General features: G+C 36.4%; 1 protein-coding gene across 1 annotated transcript in view; it reads right to left on the bottom strand.

The window, feature by feature from the left end:
* Positions 1-23,731, bottom strand: part of Blmh (bleomycin hydrolase) — a 45,318-nt gene that overhangs the window by 9,264 nt on the left and 12,323 nt on the right. Inside the window, exons 7-11 of the mRNA XM_026388828.2 lie at positions 16,052-16,207; positions 15,072-15,230; positions 14,888-14,955; positions 13,539-13,656; positions 8,626-8,695 (exon numbers count right to left, since the gene is read on the bottom strand). Coding sequence (XP_026244613.1) covers positions 8,626-8,695; positions 13,539-13,656; positions 14,888-14,955; positions 15,072-15,230; positions 16,052-16,207 — 571 coding nt within the window. The remainder of the gene's footprint in view (positions 1-8,625; positions 8,696-13,538; positions 13,657-14,887; positions 14,956-15,071; positions 15,231-16,051; positions 16,208-23,731) is intronic.

Below are 23,731 nucleotides of genomic sequence, written 5' to 3'. Positions count from 1 at the left end.
TCTGGCTGGCCTTCCCTCACCCTTTTCCAAAAAACATCACAGCCCTACCAGGAAGCCCTAACCTTTCTAACGCTGATTCACCCTCTCCCTGCAGTTCATCCCCTATTACTCTACACCTATGCCTGCTGCTTATGTTTCACATACACGGATCAAGATTACAGCTTCAAAGGTCCCCTCCTCAATTTCCCCTGATCCTGCTTTACTTGGCGTTTGAAGAAATTTAGTACTAAAATGCTGCTGATGTGGCATAACAGGACATGGGTTTGCACCCCCATCCCTCCCAAAGCTTCCTAAACCACTTTCTAATCCAATCCCAAAGCCCCTTTCCCTTGACTCAGTTTCTTTCTGTCCCAGCACTCTCCACATTTTTCCTGACACCACCAAGTCTCCTAGCTTCTAAGGTGCTCTCTCCATCCCTCACCCTTCCAAAAACCTTAGTTTCAATGTCTTTCTACTTTTCTCCCCACTGAGGGGCCCTCCCTGGTTCTTCCTCTTTCTCTGACATTTGCCTTCTTGGAGAAATCATCTTCTTCTTTGCTTTTCTCGGTCTATTTATCCTATATCTTACAGTCTGAGGAGCACACCATGAATGCCACTTCTGTCACATCACAGCCCTCTTCAAATTTCCTTCCCATGTCCCAAGGGATTAAGTATAAACTCCTCTGAGGGCCAAAGACATTCATTCCACCACGGCCTGTGCACGCTTCCCTGCATCCCATCAATAAATATGAGCTGATGCTACTGCTAATGGTTTTTCCTCAGCATCAGGTTTATTCACCTCTACCACTTTCTCTCACGAAACTAAGTACACACTACAGGGTATCAGGGTATGCATCCAGTGAGTGGTGATATAGCAAACAGTCACAATGGCACCTGATTCCTAGAGATCTGAAGCTGGAACCATAGGACAAGTTAAAAAGCCTTCCTCTAGATGGGAAAGGTGAGGGGGCCTGATGTTCTTGTTCTCTTGCTTTCATTAGCCTATGGCTAATAGTAACAACAATAGCAATGTTAGCAAATATTTTTTAGTACTTCTTATGTGCCTGGCATAGTACTCACCACAATCCTCTGAAGTAGACAGAATTATTATCCCTGTTTTATAAATGAGAAAGCTGATAGATTAAAGACCATGACCAAAATTATATAGCCAATATGGGATAGCAGGGATGCATTCCCAGTCACAGGTACTTTTATTTAGCCTGAGGCATGTGGGCTACTTGGTTAATAAAGACAGATGATGAAAAATCCATTTCAAAGAACTCAGTTATCCAGGTTTAATGATAGTAGCACTTCCCCAAACCTGGAGGGACATGAAAACTCTCCAAGGCAACATAACAAATTTGTATATTGCTCCTTTACAGGATATTAAAATCTCTGTTTTCAGTTCATACTTGTTTCAGGAAGTTCAGCTCAACATTGCCTATAATTTATATTACTTGCCCTTGAAGCCAGAAGGGAACCTCAAGCAGATCAGCAAATGATTATCTTTCATAAGTCATATATACTTGTGTGTGTGTGTGTGTGTGTGTGTGTGTGTGTGTGTGTGTGTGTGGTGGTGGTGGTGGGGATACTGGGGATTAAACCCAGGAGTGCTCTACCATTGAACTACATCCCCAGTCCTTCTTTAAAATTTCATTTTGAAACAGGGTTTTGCTAAGTTATCCAGGTTGACCTCAAATTCATGAACCTCCTGCCTTAGCTCTGGAGTCACTGGGTCACAGGTCTGCAAAACTGCACCTGCAAGTCATATACACTATTAGGGATGCTGCAAGTTCTGAATTCCAATTTGATCCCTGATCCTGCACAACCTAAATAAGCCAAAACCTCTCAATATGTTTCAAGTCTCCTCACATAAAGCATGGATATAACCACCTGCATTCACATCTTGATTACCTTGATGCCATGCAGAAAAATAAATACAATTACATTAGCAAACTTTATCTTCTTATAAAGTAAGATGCTATATAATGATATGTCTTGAGTACCTTGGATAGAAATAAAGAATATTCATTTAACTCTTTAGATTTGTGTGAGAAAAGATGGTGCATCCTTGTAATCCCAGTGACTCAGGGAGGCTAAGGCAGGAGGATCACAAATCTGAGACCAGCCTGGGCAACTTAGTGAAACTCTGTCTCAAAATTAAAAATAAAAAGGGCTGGTCTGGGCACAGTGGTGAATACCTGTAATCCAAGCAACTCAAGATTTCAGGAGGATCAGGAGTTCAAAGCCAGCACCAACAACTTATTGAGGCACTTAGCAACTCGGCCAGACCCTGTATCTAAATAAAATGTTTAAAAAGGGGCTGGGGATGTGGCTCAGTGGTTAAGTACCCCTGGGTGTAATCCTCAGTACCAAAAGAAAAAAAAATGGACTGGGGTTGTAGCTCAGTGGTAAAGTCCCCCTGGTTCAATCCCTAGTATGGAAAAAAGAAAAGGAAAAAAAAAAAAAAAGAAAAACCAAAGATTTGTCTGACAGTCTACAGTCTGAAAAATGCTTTTACACATTTGATGCCATTTGATGGCTACAGAGAGACAAAATGTAGGATTTCATAAGGAAACAGTAACTATCCATGTTACTAATAGAGAAATGTGAAACTAAGGTTAAATTACTATTCAGGATCTATGATCAAGAATTAAATATTAATTCTCTCCATAATTTGCCTGGTTTCACAGTGTAAGATTACAGGAAGAATATGGTGAATTTTGTGCTAAGCATTGGACATACTGTTTCCAAGTGGTAGTTTGTCTGATGAGGCAATTAAAAGCCATATGTTGGTTTATTCAGATATAATATGAATTTGCCACATACGTTTCTTTCTAGATTAATATCTAACATGCCAAAGTCTCTAAACAAAATCATCAAGAGATTCCTTTTTAGGAGTAAGACTGGAAATTTTGCTAAAATGAAATCGGGAATAGAGACACACATTTATAAGATGAAAAATATGAATTAGAAATATTTTCAAGCCAGGTGTGGTGACACACACCGGTAATCCCAGCAGTTTGGGAGGCTGAGGCAGAAGGAACACAAATTCAAAGCCAGCCTCAGCAAAAGCGAGGTGCTGAGCAACTCAGTGAGATCCTATTTCTAAATACAAAATAGGGCTAGGGATGTGGCTCAGTTGTTAAGTGCCCCTGGTTCAATCCCCGGTACCCCCAACCCCCCAAAAAGAAATAATTTCAAGTGTTTAAGCATCTAAAAGACACAAAAGTAATGTGTTGGGCATAGAAACCAGGGCCTTGAACATGCTAGGTAAGTGCTCTACCACTGAAATACATTCTTAGGCCATAAAATAATTAATTCATTTTGGTTCCAAATGAAAACTAAGAATAGAATTTTAAAAAGATAAAGATTTCTCTTTTAATGAACATTACAGAGTTAGAAAATACTATCACATTACTCTCACTTAAAAGTTCTATTACTCACCATATTGAGAGACTAGACTGAACAAGCATTATGAATTATGTTATGATAATTCCACACTCGGATTCTGCTGTTATCAGGCTTACCACAGGGATATAATCTCAGGACTAATAAACCAATCCCAAAAGAAAAATTTCCTAATAAAACAGGTCATTAGAGAGACCAACAAAGAATCTGTTAACTATTGACAAGTTTGACGTATATATACTAGAATGTTGAAAAATACTGAAGCTGGGTGATAGGGACATGGGATGGGCTCCTTAATACTCTTCTGTTTACTTTGAATATGTTTGAAATTGCCCATGACAGAAAGTTCAGAAACACCAAAAATTTGTTTAAAAGGAGCATGAACAAAACTGGGGAGGTCTTGGGTGGCTGTGTACAGTTTCTTACTTGCCTAACTCATAATGAGCAAATAATGTTGGACACAGACCTTCACAAGATGCTTTCTGCTCCTAATTTAGATTCTCAGCCATGAATGCTGGACTATGAGCCTTTTCTCCCAACATCAGATCATCAAATGATGTCTCTACACCCTTTACAGAGTTTTATGTCCCCTTAGAATTTCTAACCCCCCATATCATGAATTAGACTTCTTACTTACAAGTGGACTAGGGGTGACTTGAACAGACAAGGTGAAAGAAAACACAGTTCTGTAATTAAGAAAACTGGCTCTGGTGTCAGACTATCTGAGTTTTAGTTCTAGTTCTACCACTGATTAGCTAGGGAACCTGCAGGTCATTTTGGCTAAAGATTCTTCTCAGATGAATTTCAGACTAAGAATGAGAAAAATCAATAGTTATTTCCTCTAATTTAAATTCTTAGATTTTTACAAATATTCAACTTTTTCTCTCTTTTTTTTTTTTTTTTTTTTTTTGTGGTATTGGGGATTGAACCCAGCGGTGCTTACCACTAAGCCACATTCCTAACTCTTTTTATTTTAAGACAGGGTCTAAGTTACCAAGGTTGGCTTCCAATTTTTGATCTTCCTGTCTTAGTTTCCTGAGTTGCTGGGATTACAGGTATGCATGACCATGCCTGGCCTATATCAACTTTTTAAAATGAAAGATAATGCAAATAAAAAATAAACCCCAAGGTTTGTTCCCTCAACTAACTATGAAATCCATATCTGATAAGACCCATAACTAAGGTGCAAAGTGCATAGTCAAGGACTGGGGATATAGCTCATTTGGTAGAGTGCTTACCTTGCATACACAAGGCCCTGGGTTCAATCCCCAGTACACCCCCCCCCACACACACACAAACAAAGCATAGTCAAATATCAAGAATGGGAGAAATGAAAACCTTACTGGCATACATGCTTAATAAGCATTCAATTTTCTGTACGCCTGACTATGAATACTCTAATTTACCAACACAAATTAACCAAAATGCTATAGCAAGGCAAGAACTAATTTCTCCTTTAATGTCCCTCCTGGTCAGAAAAATCTCTCATCATTTTGTGAAACAGATTATTTAACTTACATAAGTCTCTAGGCAGGAAAGGCCATAAGCATGACCAATGGGGATAACCAAGACAGAACTAGGCAGAGAGCAAGGGCAACTTCTTCAGGTATCTCCGCTCTATTTACCTCTAGCTTATATTATCAACATTGCTTTTTTCCAGAAATATCAATCTTACCAGGCAGAAATCCCAAAGAGAACAGTAACAAACTGTTAACAATGTTATCTACAGAAACAAAAATCCCAGCATGACAATCTTATGCCATGTCTCCTAAGAGAGGACAAACAGAGGTCCTCCTCAGCTGTGCCAGGCAATGCCCACCAGGATGACAGACAGGAGGGCCCTGCTGGGGTAAACAAACATCACCAACAGAATAACACACTAGGCACTCTCCAAAGGTCAGGCCAAGTGTGCCAATTAAATTAGATCATGTTTTCCTTCCTTCCTTCCTTCCTGTTATATCAGAAAGAACATTACCAAGAAATACATGAGGATAATTTATTTTGGCTTTGAATGAACTATCCCTACCCCCAACCTCAGTTCAACTTTTTATCTTTTGGTTTTGCTCTGTATAATCTCAGGTATTTTTATCTTTTGGCTTTGCTCTGTATAATCTCAGGTATTTCAGTTATTTGAGAACAACAACAAAATTAATTTAATTTTTACTAGATCAATGCACATTTCACTAGGAAGGATTAGAGATGAAGTATATGCTCAAGACCCCAGTTCTCTCAACAGAAGAAGCAAAACTTGCATTGAGTAGGAGTAAAGAAGTATTGATAAGATAGGTGTGGTGGTGTATGTCTGTAATTATAGTGACTTGAGAAGCTAAGGCAGGAGATCGGCAAGATTAAGGCCACCCTCAGCAACTTAGCAAGACCTAAACAATTAAGCAAGACCCTGTCTCAAAGTAAAAAATAAAAAGAGCTCAGGATGTGCCTCAGTGGCCCTGGGTTCAATCCTCAGTACCAAATAAACAAACAAAAAAAGTGTAAAGAAAAAGAAAGTCAACAAAGTCGCCCAGAATCATCTCTATTACAAAAAACACAGAGCACTTTCCTGACTTTATGAAAGTATTTATCTTCTCTTAAATAAGTATTACTACTATCTATAACCCAATGACTGTTAGAGATGGAAAATACCAAAAAAGCAACTGGACAGATCCAGGCTCATCTAAACAAGCCATAACTTTAGTCCTTTTCCTAGATGCTTACCTATACAAAAACAATCCCAATTATAGGTACCAAATCAGACCAGAGATGAGACAGGAGCTACAGAGGTTCATCTGGAGCAAGAGAAAAACAACTTTCCCTTGTATCTTATGTTTACTACAAGTAATCAAATCTTTCCAATTTAAGATAAGCATTCATTTCTCATTTCTTAACTACCATTAATTTACAGATATCACTAACTATGAGTTATTTTTAATTTTTTTTTTTTGCTAAAGGTTTAGAATGCCTCTCTACCTGATACACCAATGTGTACTTGTCTCAAAATGAAATTCACCTTATATGAAATCGCACTTTTAAAAATACTGCATTCTGGGGCTGAAGTTGTAGCTCAGTGGTGGAGTGCTTGTCTTGCATGCATGGAGCCCTGGGTTCTATACTCAACACCACATGAAAATAAAAATAAAAAAATAAAAAAATAAATAAAAATAAAGATATTGTGCCTATCTACAACTAAAAAAAAAATTTAAATTTAAAAAATTTTAAAAAAAGAATGCTGCATTCTGGGCTAGGGTTGTAGCTCAGAGGTACAGCACTTGCCTCACACATGTGAATCTCTGTGTTCAATCCTCAGTACCACATAAAATAAATTCATATAATACATATAATGATACTGTGTCCATTTACAACTAAAAAATATTTTTTAAAATGCACCTCTAATTCATAATAGTGAATTTAATAAGCACCACTATAATCACAGAACAATTACAGAAGTCACCGAAGGGGTAAATGCAACTATTTGATGATGCTTAAGAGAAATGCATGAACAGCACTTACATTTGTTTACATAAACACTGAGCTGCTGAGTTTCATAGCAGCTCCCAGGGACAGTTAGCCAAAATCTACCAATGATCTTTTCATGGGGAGATGAAAAGATTTGGAATGACAGATTAAATGACCTTTAGATTTTGGCCATCAAATCAGTGCTGTGCTGCTCAATCAGCACAATAAAGTCCTGTCAAGTTCACAACTCAGGCTAACAGGCTGTTCTAAGCCTGTTTCAAACACGAGCAACAGAAACCTCAACTGCTCACTTCCAAGCACCCTCTTCCACCTTTAACCTTGAAATCTAGGGATCTGAAGAACATGGTTGGAAAATCACTATACTAAATACAGAGGAGAAAAACAGCAAAGCGGAGTTAAGATCTCTATTTTTATTTTTATTTTAAAGAAAATGTCTGGCTGATTTCTCTTGGGTAAGATACATGCTGGAGTTTGCTTCCAAATGTCTGTGTATCTCATTTTTCTGGTTTCCCTACCCATTTCCTCCCAATCTTCTAATTAGTCTAGTAAACCGTGGTTAATGTGGCTTTCCCAGCTAGAATCCATTGACTAAGAATAAGAAATATGGACTCTGGGAAAGAGCTGGCTATAAAACACCATCAGTAAATAGCTCAAGTGCATACACTACTGTAGCCGCCACTTTGGGTTTGAAACCCTAAACACTAAAGCATAAAACCTACTTTAAAAAGCTTTTATCTATTAGAAAACAATCTTTAAAAGTAGATGCCCTAAACTGTTAATCAATAGTGATCTCTGAGTGGCCAGACTGTAAACCAAAAAATTTTTTTCCCCATGGTACTAGGGATTAAACCCAGTGCCATTTTATCAATGAGCTACATTTCCACTTCTATTTTTTTTTTTTGAGACAGATATGATATTACTAAGTTGCAGCAGTTGGCCTCAAATTTATGATCCTCCTGCCTCAGACTCCTAAGTGGCTGAGATTATACACATGCACACTACCATGCCTGGCAAGATTTTTTTTAATTATTATTTATATTTTAAAATTTTCTACAACTCATACATTACCTTTTTTGTTTAGCTTAGTTATTATACTTTATTTATGACTTCTACCACAGTTTTGATGTCTCAATATCAAAAAGTTGCAGACTGGGGCTAGGGCTGTAGCTCAGTGGTAGAACACCTGCCTTGCATGTATGAGGCACTGGGTTCGATCCTCCTCAGTATCACATAAATAAATAAAGATATTGTGCCCATAAAAAAACAATACATATTTTTTTAAAAAGTTGCATATGGTAGCTGAAGTGTTTTCTCTTCTTTATGCTTTACAAGTTTCAAGGAGTCCTAAAAAATGCCTGAAGAAAGTTTCCTGATAATCCCATTCTCCCACTTGAAGGCTTCTTCCTGAAGTGCTGGTGCAGTATATGAAAATGCACCAAATGCCATATGGCCAGCATCCTAGCAAAGGGCACTCAGCCTCCTCATCAGCCAAGGAGATTCTGTTACAAAGCAGTCTAGCACAGTCAGCATGTCTGGAACAAATGCTATTACAGACAGGTCTCAGAGTCAACCTGGGAGTTCAGCATGCCATCTTGGTCATAGGAACCCTGGGGCAAACCAGATCCTCTTATTTTTCTGTAGAATAGTTTAGCAAATGGGAGTAATTACCAAAAAATCCACTATACTACAGTAGTTTTACACCCAGATAGGTGGAGTAGAGCAGACCTCAATCACAGGAAGTTAGTATTTCAATATTACGCTCACCTTTGTGGCCATGGTCTTCACCCCATGAATTTTCCACTCTCCATTTCACAAATACACCATCCTGATCATCCTGTAAAAAAGCAGATGGAAGTATAAAATCTGAAACTAGATTTCCCTTCCTAGGGATGGGGAGCGTCATGCAATTTTAGCTCTTTTGTGGCCACTCAGAATAAAACAGCCTGCTCTACACAGCTATAATGTACATGATCAGAGCCACATTTCTTGTACTATCACTAAAAGGATACTCCAATAGAGTAGAGTTTGAATCTCTTGGGATAAAAATACAATAAAACTAATAAGGCAATAAATACTATCTTCTCATTTACATTCTATTCTATACGGAAAATAAATGTAAAAATGCTGCTTGGCTAGGAAAATAAAAATTACTTTTATTAAAATACTATAAACATTGAACACCATTTGAAGCCAAGGACTCTTGCTTTTAATCAATCAGAATTCCCTGAAAAGGCATCCCATTGCATTTATTTTAGAAAAAATTCTAAGACTTGTTCAGAGTTTTTTAAAAAACAAAATAAACATATTCTCATCATAATACCTGATTTTCTATTTAGAGAAACCAAGTAATGATACTCTCTTAAGTGTGTTCTTTTACTGATTCAGTTATACATATATTGAATTTAATATAACAGAGATTGAATGGCAAGGCAGAAATAAAAAGATCATTTTCATAAACAAAACCCAGGTGGTTCTACTGTTATCCCTCTTTTATCTTTATTAATAAAATAAGCTCAATTTTCATCTTCTTAAAGGGACAGCGATACTCATCATGATAACTTATATTTATAGCTTTTATTATAATGACAGAGAAAAGGACAAAAGGAAGGCTCCATTTGGGAAAAGACTTTTCTCTGTCACGTTTACCCAGAACATTTGCTAATGTCAAAACAACTTAAATCTTCATAGCACAAGAAGAGTGCTGAGCCTTGCATTACCTCCTAATGATTTCTTCTGTCAACTCCCACTTGCATATCACTGCATGATGAGTCTTATCTACCTGGAATTTGGTTTCCTTTGGCTTTGCTGACCTGAACTCTCTACTCTTAGCAATTTTCTTAGATTTCATTATTTTCAGTCTCAGATTCAGCCAACAAAGAAACCCACAAGTTTCACACACTCTTATCAGTACACTAACAGCATTAAACTGTACATTCTGAGGCTGGCATACTAAATGTCTGTTTTGGCTTTTAATTTTACTCATTGTAGTCCATCTTCACTTTCCTTTTAAATATCTCCATTAAAATCTAGCTCATCTAGGGGCTGGAGTTGTGGCTCAGCAGTAGAGTGCTCGCCAGCACATGCAAAACACTGGGTTCAATCCTCAGTATCACATAAAAATAAATAAAATAAAGGTATTGTGTCCAACTACAACTAAAAAAAAATATTTTAAAAAAATCTATATCATCTAAAGTCATTTATTTGTTATCATAAGTCTGAAAATGCTTATTATTCTTTACTTAGCCAATGAATTTTTATATGACCTAGAATAAGTTGTTCTTTGGATCTGCAAATCAAGAATGATAATACCTGCACCTCCTACATAGGGATTCTATGAAATTAGAAACCAAGAAAGAATATTGCAGAAGTAAAGCTATTGTTATGCACGAGATAAGTGCATTATTGTATTACTTTTGTTGTTGCACCAGGGATTGAAACCAAGTGCACTTTACCACTGATTTACATCCCTAGCCCTTTTTATTTTTTATTTTGAGTCAAGGTCTCGCCAAGTTGCTTAGCCCCCAACTAAATTGCTGAGGCTGGCCTTAAACTTATGATCCTCCTGCCTCAGTCGGCAAAGTTGCTGGGATTATAGGCATGCACCACCATGCCTGCTATTAAAATGTATTTCAAATTAGTTTTAGTAGTCAAAACTCTTAGTGGGGGGACAAGAAATACTGCAATATAAAATTTCAGTTATCATATAAATTCTACTTTATACTACTAGTATGAACCATACCAAATAACAGAAATTTCAAAGAAAATGATGTGGAGTATTAATGATTTTTATTTCTGAATAAAAATATAAATAACACGGATAGAAAATACAGAAAATTGAAATTATCTTGGAAATTACAACAGGTTTCTTTGCCTTTTTAAAAAATATTTATTTTTTAGTTATAGGTGGACACAATATCTTTATTTTATTTTTAAAATAAAGTGCTGAGGATTGAACATAGTGCCTCATGCATGCTAGGAGAGTGGTCTAACTCTGAGACACACCCCCAGCCCCTCTTTGTCTTTTTAAAAATCAGCCCCCTATATAATGTAAAATTTTAACTTAAGGGACTTTTTAAAGTTTAATTACAAATCCACTGAATTTTATAATACAGCAGATCTGAACATAAATATGAAAAAATTATCTATAATAATTAATTCATGAAAAATTCCTCCCACTGTTTGCTTCTAATGCCAAAACGGCACCCTTATTTAAAATCCCTTTTGCTTGGCATGATGACACATGCCTTTAGTCCAAGCACTTGGGAGGCTAAGGCAGGAGGATTGCTTAAGCCCACGAGTTGAATCCAAGGTTTGAGATCAGCCTGGGCAACACAGTGAGACATCACCTCAAAAAACAAAAATAAAAAACAAAACCCAAAAAGTTGGAATAAAATGGGGAAAAGCTAGTAAAAGACCTTCTTCTAGTGGTGCACCCCTGTAATTCCAGCAACATAGGAAAACGAGGCAAAAGGTCTTCAAGTTGGAGGGCAGTCTCTGCAACTCAGGGAAGCTCTAAGCAACTTAGCAAGATTTTGTCTCAAAATAAAAAATAAAGCCAGGCACAGGTGTAATAGCACATGCCTGTAATTCCAGTGGCTTGGGAGGCTTGAGGCAGGAGGATTGTGAGTTCAAAGCCATAATTAGGGCCTCAGCAACTTAGGGAGGTCCTAAGCAACTCAGTGAGATCCTATTTCTAAATAAGAATATATAAAAGGGGGTTGGGATTGTAGCTCAGTGGTAGAGCACTAGCATGTGTGAAGCACTGGGTCTGATCCTTAGCACCAAATAAAAACAAACAAACAAATAAATAAATAAATAAAGGTATTACATCCGTCTACAACTAATAATAATAATTACTATAATAATAAATTGTGACCACCAAAAACATTAAAAAAAAGAATATAAAAAAGGATTGGAGATGTGGCTCAGTGGTTCAGCACCCTTGGGTTCAATCCCTGGTACCAAAAGTAAATTAAAAAATTAATTAATTAATTAATAAAAATGCCTGGGTATGGTGGCACATTCCAGTAACTTTGGAAGCTGAGGCAGGAGGATCCCAAGTTCAAAGTCAGCCCCAGCAATTCAGTAAGACCCTAAGCAACTCAGGGAGACCCTGTCTCAAAATAAAAAATAAAAAGGGCTAGGGACGTGACTTAGTGGTTAAGTACCCCTGGGTTCAATGCCCACTATCCTCCTCCCCCAAAGTAATGTAAAATAAAAAGGTATACCTCAGTGGTAAAGTATCCCTGGGTTCAATAATTTGTACTTTTTATTTTGTTTATTATTAAAATGTGAGAATTTTATGAAGTTGGGGTAATAAGATTTTCAAATCACCTTCTGTTCTTCTGAAATGATTTTTCATGATCTACAAAGATAATACCAATTATGCTCCCCACATTTTTCTGTTTCGTGGTATGAGAATATCACTAACCAGAGCTGAAAAGAATGTAATGATGAAGACAACAGCTCCATGGTTTATTAAGATCTCAACTTTCATATTTATTTATTTATTTATTTTCAATATTTTAATTTTACATTTGTTTGGTGCTGAGGATCAAACCCAGTGCCTCATGCATACTAGGTGAGCACTCTACCACTGAGCCACAACGCCAGCCCTTATATTTATTTATGAAAACTATAGGACAATTAGGAAATATCAGCACAGGATTTGCCTAATTAGTTCAGGATACTTTATAAATCATACCATGTATAATCTCATGTAAAACTGAGACTATCTCAGAATTCTAATAGTTAAAGCCCTATTTTGTAAAAATATAATTAAGATTTCCTTAAGATCAGGTTTTAAATGGGACAGAGTCAAGGATCTACATTCTATGAAGTCAGCAGGATACCGTTAAGTGAAATAACTGGAAGAGGTGGGAGGAAGTTACAGAGAGAAAACTCCATCCCACTCACAATTTTGCCTACAGATTACACAAAATAAATCAGAACTCTAGGTAGGCTAGAAGAATTAAAATAACTCAAAAGATTAAACAAACAGTCCCTGGGTATAGGAGTAAAATATTGATTCTATAGCCTGAAAGTAAGGAGCTTATTTGTGAAAGATAAAATTTTGGTTGTTTTTTTCCAACACTGTATCCTAGAAATAGTAATATTACTATTCAAAATATTTCATAACAAATTTGAACTACTTTATTTGAAATTTGAACTCCAATTTTGAACTCCAATTTCCTCAAGATCTGCATAAATCTTCAGTAATATGCATGGAATCCACAAATTTATTATTAACATCTTACCACAAGAAAAACTGACTAACAAATGCAAGGAAGATATGAACACATTCAGGGGATATTCAGTGAGGCACTGGGTTAGTCTCAGCACTGCATATAAATAAATAATTTATAAAAATAAATCCTTATAAAAAGATCAGTTATCTTCTCCTAAGTTCCTCTGATGACCTTTCTTCACACCAAGACCTTTCAAAGTTACAGAAAAGCAGTTACTTTCTTACTCGCTACTGACCCAAATTCTGCTCTCATGGAAAGTTCCTATTTTTATTACAAACTCCAAGTGACACAGGTACAATGTCTTACTTGGAAGCTAACTTTTAACAGAAATCATATACACCATGAATGAAGCTCTGCTGGATAAGCAGTCTGCAGAAGAATGTGGCTCCATCTGTGCAAACACTGCAGTGGGCATGCTGAGGGTCCTACCTTCTCTGAGAAAGCAGTGAAGGCCATGGCGTGGGTCATAAGTGACTCACCAAAAGCCAATCTCTCGGCTTTATTCATGTTCTTCAAGGAGACGCCAAACACTAACTCATGGTCATAGCTGTAAAAAGAATAATAGTATAAAATAAAGGTACTACAATGATGGCTTCCAACTATAAAAGGAATGAAATAGAAACCAAAGAGGCTCAACAGCTCCAAACAAATACAGGATTATCAAGTTGTAGTTTTTCACAGAAAGTACGCATATGCAAAATTTAGTCTCTCAAAAGGATTCTCTTCTTAATGTATCACAAGAGTATGAAGAAAAATATGCAATAATTAAAGATAAATTCCCGGTGCTGGGATTGTGACACAGTGGTAGAGTGCTTGCCTAGCATGTTTGAGACACTGGGTTAGAGTCTCAGCACCACATATAAATAAATAAAATAAAGGTCCACTGACAACTAAAAACTACCAAAAAAAAATATATACATATATAAATTCCCTATATCAAATGTTAACAAGATCAGTTTGTATTGACATTTTGGCAAGAAAAAAAATTTTTTTAAAGTAAAAAAAACTTTTGAAGAAACTTCTTAAAAAAGTGTTCTGTTTTGGGCTCACAGAACCACCCAGTTTATAAATTCATTTAAACAACTGTTGACTGTGAAATTTAAATAAACAATGCCAAATATATTGGAGACCGTTTTCAAAATTAAAACAAAACAAAACAAAAAAAAACCTCATTAATTTTCTCTTTAAGTAATTTCTTTTCTCTTGTTAACCCTCAAGATATTTACTCAACTTCCTTGTAACAATTACTTGTAAGTAATAACTCTAAAATAGTATATTTTAGCAGTCAAGGAATCTTGTATGAGTTAGTCTGCAAATGAGCCTTCAATGTCATAAAGGACAGAAGAAATACTTTAAGGTATGTACATGAATTACTCCTACTTGTCAAAGAGACAAAATACACAAAGCATCAAAATAAGAAAAGCAGTTTAAAAAGGTACAATTAGCACCCAAGAGCTCATTACATTCCCAAGTGCACTGAGCAGATATACACGGTAATCAATTGTTCACTTTTTCTCAAAAGTCTTTCTTACATGAAATAACTTTTTAGAAAGACCAGTGGCTTCTGCTAAAATATGATCTTGATTTCCTGGGATAGTCCAGTTAAGTGTATGAAGTTTCTGCTATGAGACCTCAAATGTACATGATGCAAAGAAAGAGACCTACCCTTAGAGTAACCTTAATCTTTGGATAACCTCAGCAGAGTCATTTGGTAACAAGAATGACTCCAATAGCAACAACCCACAAATAACTTTCTATTTTAAATTTCCTGCACTCACACATTCATGTCACTGAGGCCCAGCTTGCCATTGAAGTGTTTTCCAACATCACAGCCAAACCACACAGCCTAGAAATAAAAGAGGAAGAAAATAAGTCAACATAGATCCTATTTTCCTATTATACCAAAGTAGTAAAAGAAGGCATTTTAACTCCAATGTGGAAGACAAAAAATACAATACCAACCTCTCCATCTTTGATGGAAGCAGCAACCATCTTTTTCAAGAAGTCAATAGGCTGGTTGTTATATAGAGTTTTTCTCCCTCCAACCATATTGCTTAAGTAGTCTACCGTGTAGAGTTTGTTGTACTTGTGCTGGGGCCGTGGGTCATTCACGAAACATATCTTTTGAGATCAAGAACACGTTGATTAGAGCACAAAACCAAGAATGTAAAGCAACATAAATCTCTTCTTTTGACTCATGTGTGCATCAAGTTCATCACCTCTACTTATAAGAATAAGTACTACAGTCACACTGTAGAAGAGAAACAAAAGAATGGTAAAATACATGTGAGAAAAGTCCTTATATATTCTAATTAGTGTGAGGGACACATTTAGGAGCTGCATCTCCTAGTTTTTCCTATTGGCAATTACTGCCCCCAAACTAATTTTGAAAAACCATATGCACTGGAGTCCATCACTCTAAGGTCCCTGCTTTCCAGTTATAAGGCAGGCTCAATACTCAGCAATGTTATTTGCTTGGAAAAAGGCAAAGAAGGTAAAAAAGCAAGGAGGTTCTGTTAAGTCATGTTACTAGGGAGATCAAGAAGACAGGAAGGGACAATTGCTCCTCCAACAAGGAAGTTCCCATAGTGGCTTGCAGTATGGAGATGCTCTGAATCCATAAGAAACATCCAATACACTTTCCTTTTGCCTTTACCTCTGAGAAAAGACTCCCAGCCCAAATCAGGGGAGCATGTGAGAGTTAAACTGCTGAACTACAGTCAAAAAAGTCTTTGAAGATGAACACCGGGGAAAGGTGAGAGACTGTAGCATGACCGACTTTATTAGGCACATATAATACTTCAGAGGAAGGGAAATAAAAAGTTTATTTAGTATCTAGTTTGATGACCATGCATGTTTACTCGAGAATCTTATAAGCTTTCTTTATAGTCAACAGGCATTTGAAAGTAAATAGTCAGTGGCTGCCAGTGCCAGCATCCAACCTTATCTTCCATATTGAAGAGCGGCTTGACATGTTCTCTGTAAAACTCCAAGGGTGTTATGGGGCCAATCTTGTGATAATTTTTATCTTTGTCTCGATACTCCCAGGTGAATGTCTCTGGTGGATTACCCAAACAGATGCACACCACACGGAATATCTGGAAAGAGATGGAGAATGAATGAGCAATGGCTATGAGGAAGTGTTTTTTTAACCTAAGAGGAAGAACTTTTTAACCTTTTCATTTTTCTCTAGCCTGGAAAACATGAGAAATTGGCTAAATTCAAGTCAGAAATTTCCCAGAAATCTAATACTGCTCCAAAATTTGTTAAGTTGATGTTCTGGATTTGATATCAGCCAACATGTAAGTTCTCAAATAAACACCCTGAACAATGTAATTTTGAAATGTTAATATTTAGAGCTTAGTACTTGCCCTGTAAATTAAACTTCCTTAGCTAAGAAACTGCCCACCACTGATACCCAATAGAATCTCAGTAGTTCTTCTACTGATTAATTTAAGTGACAAAATAATTTATAATGGATTTCCTTCTCTTTATGCATTGAGGCTTTCCTCTGATTGTGACTTTTTTGCCCTAAGAAACTTAACAAGACCCTGTCTCAAACAAAAAACAAAAACTAAAATTTTGGGGATATGACTCACTAGTTAAGCACCTCTGGGTTCAATCCCTGCTACCAAAAAAAAAAGTAGTAGTATGGTGATGTTTCATCTTTCAACCAAGGCAGTAAATATTATCCCCATTTTACAGATAAGAAAACTAAGGTTCAGGGACATAAATAACTTTCCTGAAGTCACAAAGCCAATAAATGGCAGAATTAAGATTTGAACTTTAGGTTGGATTTCAATGCTGTTTCTAAAAAAAAAAAAAAAAAAAAAACATTAAATAAATTTACCACTTACTATAATTTTCTGGGCTTCATACAACTTATCTCCTATAAAAGAATATAAATTTCTTAAGAATAAGGACCCATCATGGATATTTTATGTTCCTTTTAGCATCTAGCACAGTGCTATGTATATGACCTGGATGAAATAAGCAAATCTGGGGGCTGGGGTTATGGCTCAGCAGTAGAGTGCTCACCTATCATGTACAAGGCCCTATTATGTGAGGCACTGGGTTCGATCCTCAGCACCACATTAAAAAAGTAAAATAAAATAAAGGTATTGTGTCCAACTACAACTAAAAAAAAAAAAAAAAAAACCCAGCAGGTCTGGTTCATTCTCTACATATAATGATAAATAATTTTAGAAGCATCACTTGCTTCAAGTCACTTCTCTATTGAAAACTCCCATAATACTTCTCCATTGTCTCCCACAAATCCAAACTCCATGACTTAATTTCTTACATTTTTCCTTCAATGTATATTTAGTAATTATGTAAAGTGCACTAATCTTAAGTGTACAGCTCAATTTGATTAAAAAAAAAATTTTTTAGTTGTTGTTAGACATTTTATTTATTTTTATGTGGTGCTGAGGATCGAACCCAGTGCCTCACACATGCTAGGCAAGTGCTCTACCACTGAGCTACAACCCCAGCCCTCAATTCAACTTTAATGTACATATATACCCTATAACCATCATTCAAATCAATATATGGAACAGATAGGAAAGGGCTTCTTGGTTCCTTTGCAGTAAATAATCCACAACCTTCCCCCAAACCCCATTTTGATTTCTATAACCATGGATCAGGTTTTCCCTCAGTACTGGAAATTGAACATAGGTATACTCTATATCTCCAGCTTTTTTTTTTTTTTTTAAACAGGGTCTCACTAAGTTCCCCAGGATGGGCAAATAGCAGCTGAGATTACAGGCACCACTATGCCCAGCTAACCATGGATCAGTTTTACATATTCTTTAACTTTGTATACATGAATCACAGAGCACATAGTCTCTTTGGTGTCTGGCTTCAATTGGTTGGCTGACATATCTGTGATATTCACTCAACGTTGCTGCGGGTTTGAGCAATATGTTTTGTTGGTACTGAGGATTAATCCCAGGGAAGCTTTAACACTAATCTATATGCTCAGTCCTGCTTATTTTTTATTTTAAGACAGGGTCTTGCTTAGTTGTTGAGGCTAGCCTCGAACTTGGAGAGCCTCCTGCCTCAGCCTTTTGAGTTGCTGGGATTACAGGTGTATACTACAGCACCTGGCTAGCAATTTGTTCTTTTTTATTTTTTAGTTGTAGTTGGACACAATACCTTTTTTTTTTTCTTTTTTAATTTTTATGTGGGGCTGAGGATCAAACCCAGGGCCTCACACATGCCAGGCAAGCGCTCTACCACTGAGCCATAACCCCAGAGCAGCAATTTTTTAATTTTTTAGTTTTAGGTGGACACAATACCTTTATTTTTTTATTTTTATGTGGTGCTGAGGATAGAACCCAGTGCCTTATGCATGCCAGATGAGCATACTACCACTTGAGCCACATCCCCAGCCCCCTAGTGCAACAATTTCTTCTTTTTTTTTTTAGTTATACATGAACACAATATCTTTATTTTGTTTATTCATTTTAATGTGGTGCTGAAGATTGAACCCAGTACCTCACATGTGCAAGGCAAAGCGCTCTGCCACTGAGCCACAACTCCAGCCCAGCAATTTGTTCTTTATGGCTATGATTCTAAATGTTTACTAACTTAGAAAAGATGTTATGCTTGCCTTTCATCTTCTATTTTCTAAGACAGAACCTTTATTAGCATTTACTATGTGCTTTATAAGCCTGAACAGCTGGTCCACAACTCACCTCTTTTAATGTTGTACTGTCAGATTGGTTTCTAATACAGAAAGAAAGAGGCAAGGCAGCACATAAGCATCTGTGACTGAGTTACTCTTGGGCCAGAGAGTCATTTTGTATTTGCTTAGCACCAAAGCTACAAATGGGAACTTTAGGAATCTGCTATTATGAGAAAGACATTGACTCTGGTAACTATGGTCAGTGACAATGAAGGTGTATAGTTAGAATATATTTAGAGTAGGAAGGTTTTACAGACTAATACTATATACTACTAATAGTATTTTCAACTATTAATTATTTTCACATACATATGTGTATATATGTTCATGAAACCATTTTGATAAATTCTCAGTTATCCAAGGATGGTAAATCAAGGACCTGAACAAAACAAGGGGGAATCCAAGGCCAGGCCCAATGACGATTAAGAGAACTAAGTGAATATCTATCTGTTTACTTTTAAATATACTTTAAAGATAGATACGAATGTTTTCTACTATAGTTTTCATAGTATCTTATTGTGCATTTGACTCCCTGCTTTAGGTAAAAAGTATTAAGTTACCCCCTTCTTCTCTCAAAAAAAGCATCAGAGGGGCTGGGGAAGTAGCTCAGAGGTACAGTGCTTGCCTAGTGTACATAAGGCCCTGGGTTCTAGCTCTAGCACCATTAATAAAAAAAAAGAAAAAAGAAAAAAAAGCATTAGAGGAATTCACATTTTGTTTCTGCTATTTAATGAATTTTATGGTGAATCCTTTTGCAAAACAACATTTAGCCCTACTGCGTATGCTTTATAAATCTGAATTTTATCAAATATATATTTAAGATATACGTGAGGATAAGAGTGACATTCCTTCCTCTTAGATTCTGGTAAAACTCTGTAACTTGAAATATGTGGCTTTGTTTTATATTATTTGTTTACCACAACTGTAAATTATCCAAACATTCATATTTAAATCAGTTTGTAACACGTTGGAAGGAATATTTGACTATGAATCAAATAACAATACTCTTTTTTTAGAGATTGAACCCACAGCCTCACTTATTTAGTTAGTTAACTAAACTCTGATTAAAAATCTCCTAAAGTATAATCTCCAAGGTCCTGGCACTACATTTTCTTGAAAAGAAACTGCTGTTCTGAAATAACATTGCTTATTCTCAATGATACAAACCATCAGTGCGCTTTAGATATACAAGTCTGCTCTCTAGTGGGCAACACAGGAATGTCATCTGCTTCTCACAAAATGCACTTGGCATTCAGGACAAAACAAAAGATACTGGCTATTGAACACAAGTCAATATAGAGAATTGAATAAAATAACAGAACAACCATAATCTCAGAATACTTTTGATCTTCCTCTCCTTCATTTTTAATTTTATTTTTTGTTAAAGTGATGCTTTACCACTGAGGTACATCCTCAGCTCCCCTTTCTTTTTTAAATTTTGAGTCAGGGCCTTGCTAAATTACCGAGTCTACCCTCGAATTTGTGATCCTCCTGCTTTAGCCTCCCAAGTGCTGGGATTACAAGTGTGTGCCTCAGCGTCCAGCTCTTTACTTTGTTTTTTTTCCATAACACTTATGAAAGTATATAAGCATATTATACTTCCTATATATTTTGTCTCTCTCTACTAGGAAGTAAATTACACAAAGGTGGGGATTTTAATGTTTTGTTCAGTATTGAATCCCCAATGCCTAGAACGGTGCCAGGCACATGTGAAATATTTACTGAATGTATGACTTGTGATTTTAGATAAAAAATGTCAGTCCCAACCTAATAAAAAGGTATTTAAAACAGAGTAAAGTGGGCAGACTAAGGGAATATGAACTTTCCAAAATGCTGAAATACTGAAGGCAGAGAGATATATGGCACGGTGACAACTGGGAACTGACTGTTTTCCCCCCCAACTCCCCAATCTATTTATATAGCTTATAAATGTGGTCTTACTGATTTTGAATTTTTTAAAAAATTAAAACAGAAGAAGTAAATGTTTGTAATTATTCCTTTAAATACAGATTACTGGAAAAACTTCTAATTTTTTTGACTCACTGAGATCCTTCTCTTGCACCTTTGACTGGAGGTAGGGTCAAGAAAAGCCATGCTGAGATACACTGCATCTATACCTGCCAATTAGGGCCATGAGGCTTCTGATTTTAAGATTTTATATTCTTGCTAATTTAACTGGAAATTTAAACTAATCGTACTGTGTGGCTAAGCATATGTAATCCCTTTCTATCAAGGAATTACAATTAATTTAAAAACAATCTCTACCAACTTAAAACCAATCAGAAAAGCTGCCCTTGGTATCGAAAAAACGAAATTCCTGTCTCTATTTAAATACATCTTGTAGAAGGCAGAATATAAATAAGAGAAAAAGGTCTTAACTCTCAAGTCTGATTTTATAAAGGAGCCATACTGAAACGGTCTCTAAAAATATTTTCCCCTAGCAGAGATATTTATTTTAAATGATTTGTGGAAGTCTAAGATGATAAATAATTGAATCAGGATAGGGAAAGGGGGAAGCACAAGACATAGAACACGGGGGCGGGGGTTGGGGGATGTACAGATCCCAATTTAAAAAGACAAACAAATTTGCAATCTGGGACTGAGTCAATTCCCATACTCATGGCTAAATCCGGGAGACAAACAAGAGAATCAAGTGAGAAGAAAAAGATGCAATAGGTGAAAGTCAGTCACCACTACTTAGAAGTGTGAGAACCTTTAAGAGTTATTTTGTTAGGCAGATCAGAAAGGAGGAAAGGTTGAAAGTTAGTTTCAAAATAACCAAACTATGGGGCTGGGGTTGTGGCTCAGCCTAGCATGTTCGAGGCCCTGGGCTCGATCCTCAGCACCACATAAAAATAAACAAGTACGTGAAAAAGTGTTCACCATCATTAGCAATTAGAGAAATGCAAATCAAAACCACTCTAAGATTTCATCTCACTCCAGTAAGAATGGCAGCTATTAGGCATACAAACAACAATAAGTATTGGCGAGGATGTGGGGAAAAAGGTACACTCATACATTACTGGTGGGACTGCAAATTGGTGCGGCCAATATGGAAAGCAGTATGAAGATTTTTTGGAAAATTGGGAATGGAACCACCGTTTGACCTAGCTATCCCTCTCCTTGGTCTATACCCAAAAGACTTAAAAACAGCATACTACAGGGACACAGCCACATCAATGTTTATAGCAGCATAATTTACAATATCTAAACTGTGGAACCAACCTAGACGCCCCTCAATAGATGAATGGATAAAAAAAATATGGCATATATACACAATGGAATATTACTCAGCAATAAAAGAGAATAAAATCATGGCACTTGCAGGTAAATGGATGGAGTTAGAGAAGATATGCTAAGTGAAGTTAGCCAATCCCAAAAAATCAATGCTAAATGTTTTCTTTGATATAAGGAGGCTGATTCATAGTGGGATAGGAAGCGGGAACATGGGAGGAATAGACAAACTCTAGATAGGGCAGAAGGGTTGGAGGGGAAGGAAGGGAACATGGGGTTATTAATGATGGTAGGATGTGATCATCATTATTATACAAAGTACATGTATGAAGACATGAATTGGTGTGAATATACTTTGTATACAACCAGAGATATGAAAAATTTGTAATGCATTCCACTGTCATATATAAATAAAAATAAATAAATAAACAAGTAAAATAAATGTATTGTGTCCACCTATAATTAAAAAATAAATATTAAAAAAAATAGCCCAAACAAACTAGCTGGGCAAGTTGGCACATGCCTTTAATCCAAGTGGCTCGGGAGCCCGAGGCAGGAGGATTGTAAGTTCAAAGCCAGACTCAGCAAAAGTGTGGCACTGAGCAACTCAATGAGACCCTGTATCTAAATAAAACACAAAATAGGACTAGAGACGTGGATTGTAGTTGAGTGTCCCTGAGTTCAATCCCTGATGCCAAAAAAAAAAAAAAAAAAACCAAACTAGGGGCTAGGGATATGGCTCAGTGGTTGAGTGCTTACCTAGCACATATGAGGCACTGGGTTTGAACCTTAGAGCCACATAAAAATAAATAGCTAGAATAATGGTATTGTGTCTGCTACAAAATAATAATAATAATAATAAAATAATCAAACTACCCATAAGGGAGCAAAACTGGAAAAACTAAAAGATTTCAATAGCTAGAAACACTACAGAAGTGCAGAATCTTAGAATATTCATTTTTACTGGCAATATTGGGTTATTGAGAGTTAAATAAAGTCTGATGCACTGTAAAAATACTAGGTTTTTCTATTATAAAATGCAAAGCTACAAAGCCCTTAAATCATTTATTCCAACTTTTTTTTTTAACTGATAGAAGGACTAGGCTTAAAGGTGAAATGACCTATTGATCACAGAGTAGCCACAAAGACACTACAGTGGTCACAGAAAAGCGAAGAATTTTGAAGGCAATTCAATCAAATGCTATGGTTAATGAACCAGCTACAGGAGAGGAGTAAGTGACCTTGATGACTGATACACTGAGAATGAGGGGTGAAGGAATGGCTGCTCTCTACTGCTTCCTGGTGGAGAATGAAAAAAGGGCAAGGATCTGTTTAAAAACAAATGAAACAAAAACCACCTGAGCCCATAAAGGAAGACAGAGAAGTTGATACTTTCTGGGGCATTAAATATATTTTTGACAGAGAATGACATGTAATGGCAATGTGCTCATGTGGAAAATTAATAGTTCGATAATGATCCTGAGAGTGCTTCTAGAGTAGTATTTGAATCAAAGATACAGAAGTGCACACTATCCTGCCCCTACTCCAGATCTATTCTATCAATCTGCATTTTAATAAGATCCCCAGGTGATTCATATGCACCTTGAAGTTTGAAAGCACTACTTAATAGACCATATCTGTTCTTTCTCTCCTCCAAAACCTTCCTCTTCAATATTATTTCTCTCATTCACATTTGTTA

The sequence above is a fragment of the Urocitellus parryii genome, chromosome 7 (genome assembly GCF_045843805.1).
Source record: "Urocitellus parryii isolate mUroPar1 chromosome 7, mUroPar1.hap1, whole genome shotgun sequence".
In the NCBI taxonomy this organism is placed as follows: domain Eukaryota; kingdom Metazoa; phylum Chordata; class Mammalia; order Rodentia; family Sciuridae; genus Urocitellus; species Urocitellus parryii.
Note: the sequence above shows the minus strand (reverse complement) of the source record. Positions and strands in the feature narration are given on the sequence as shown.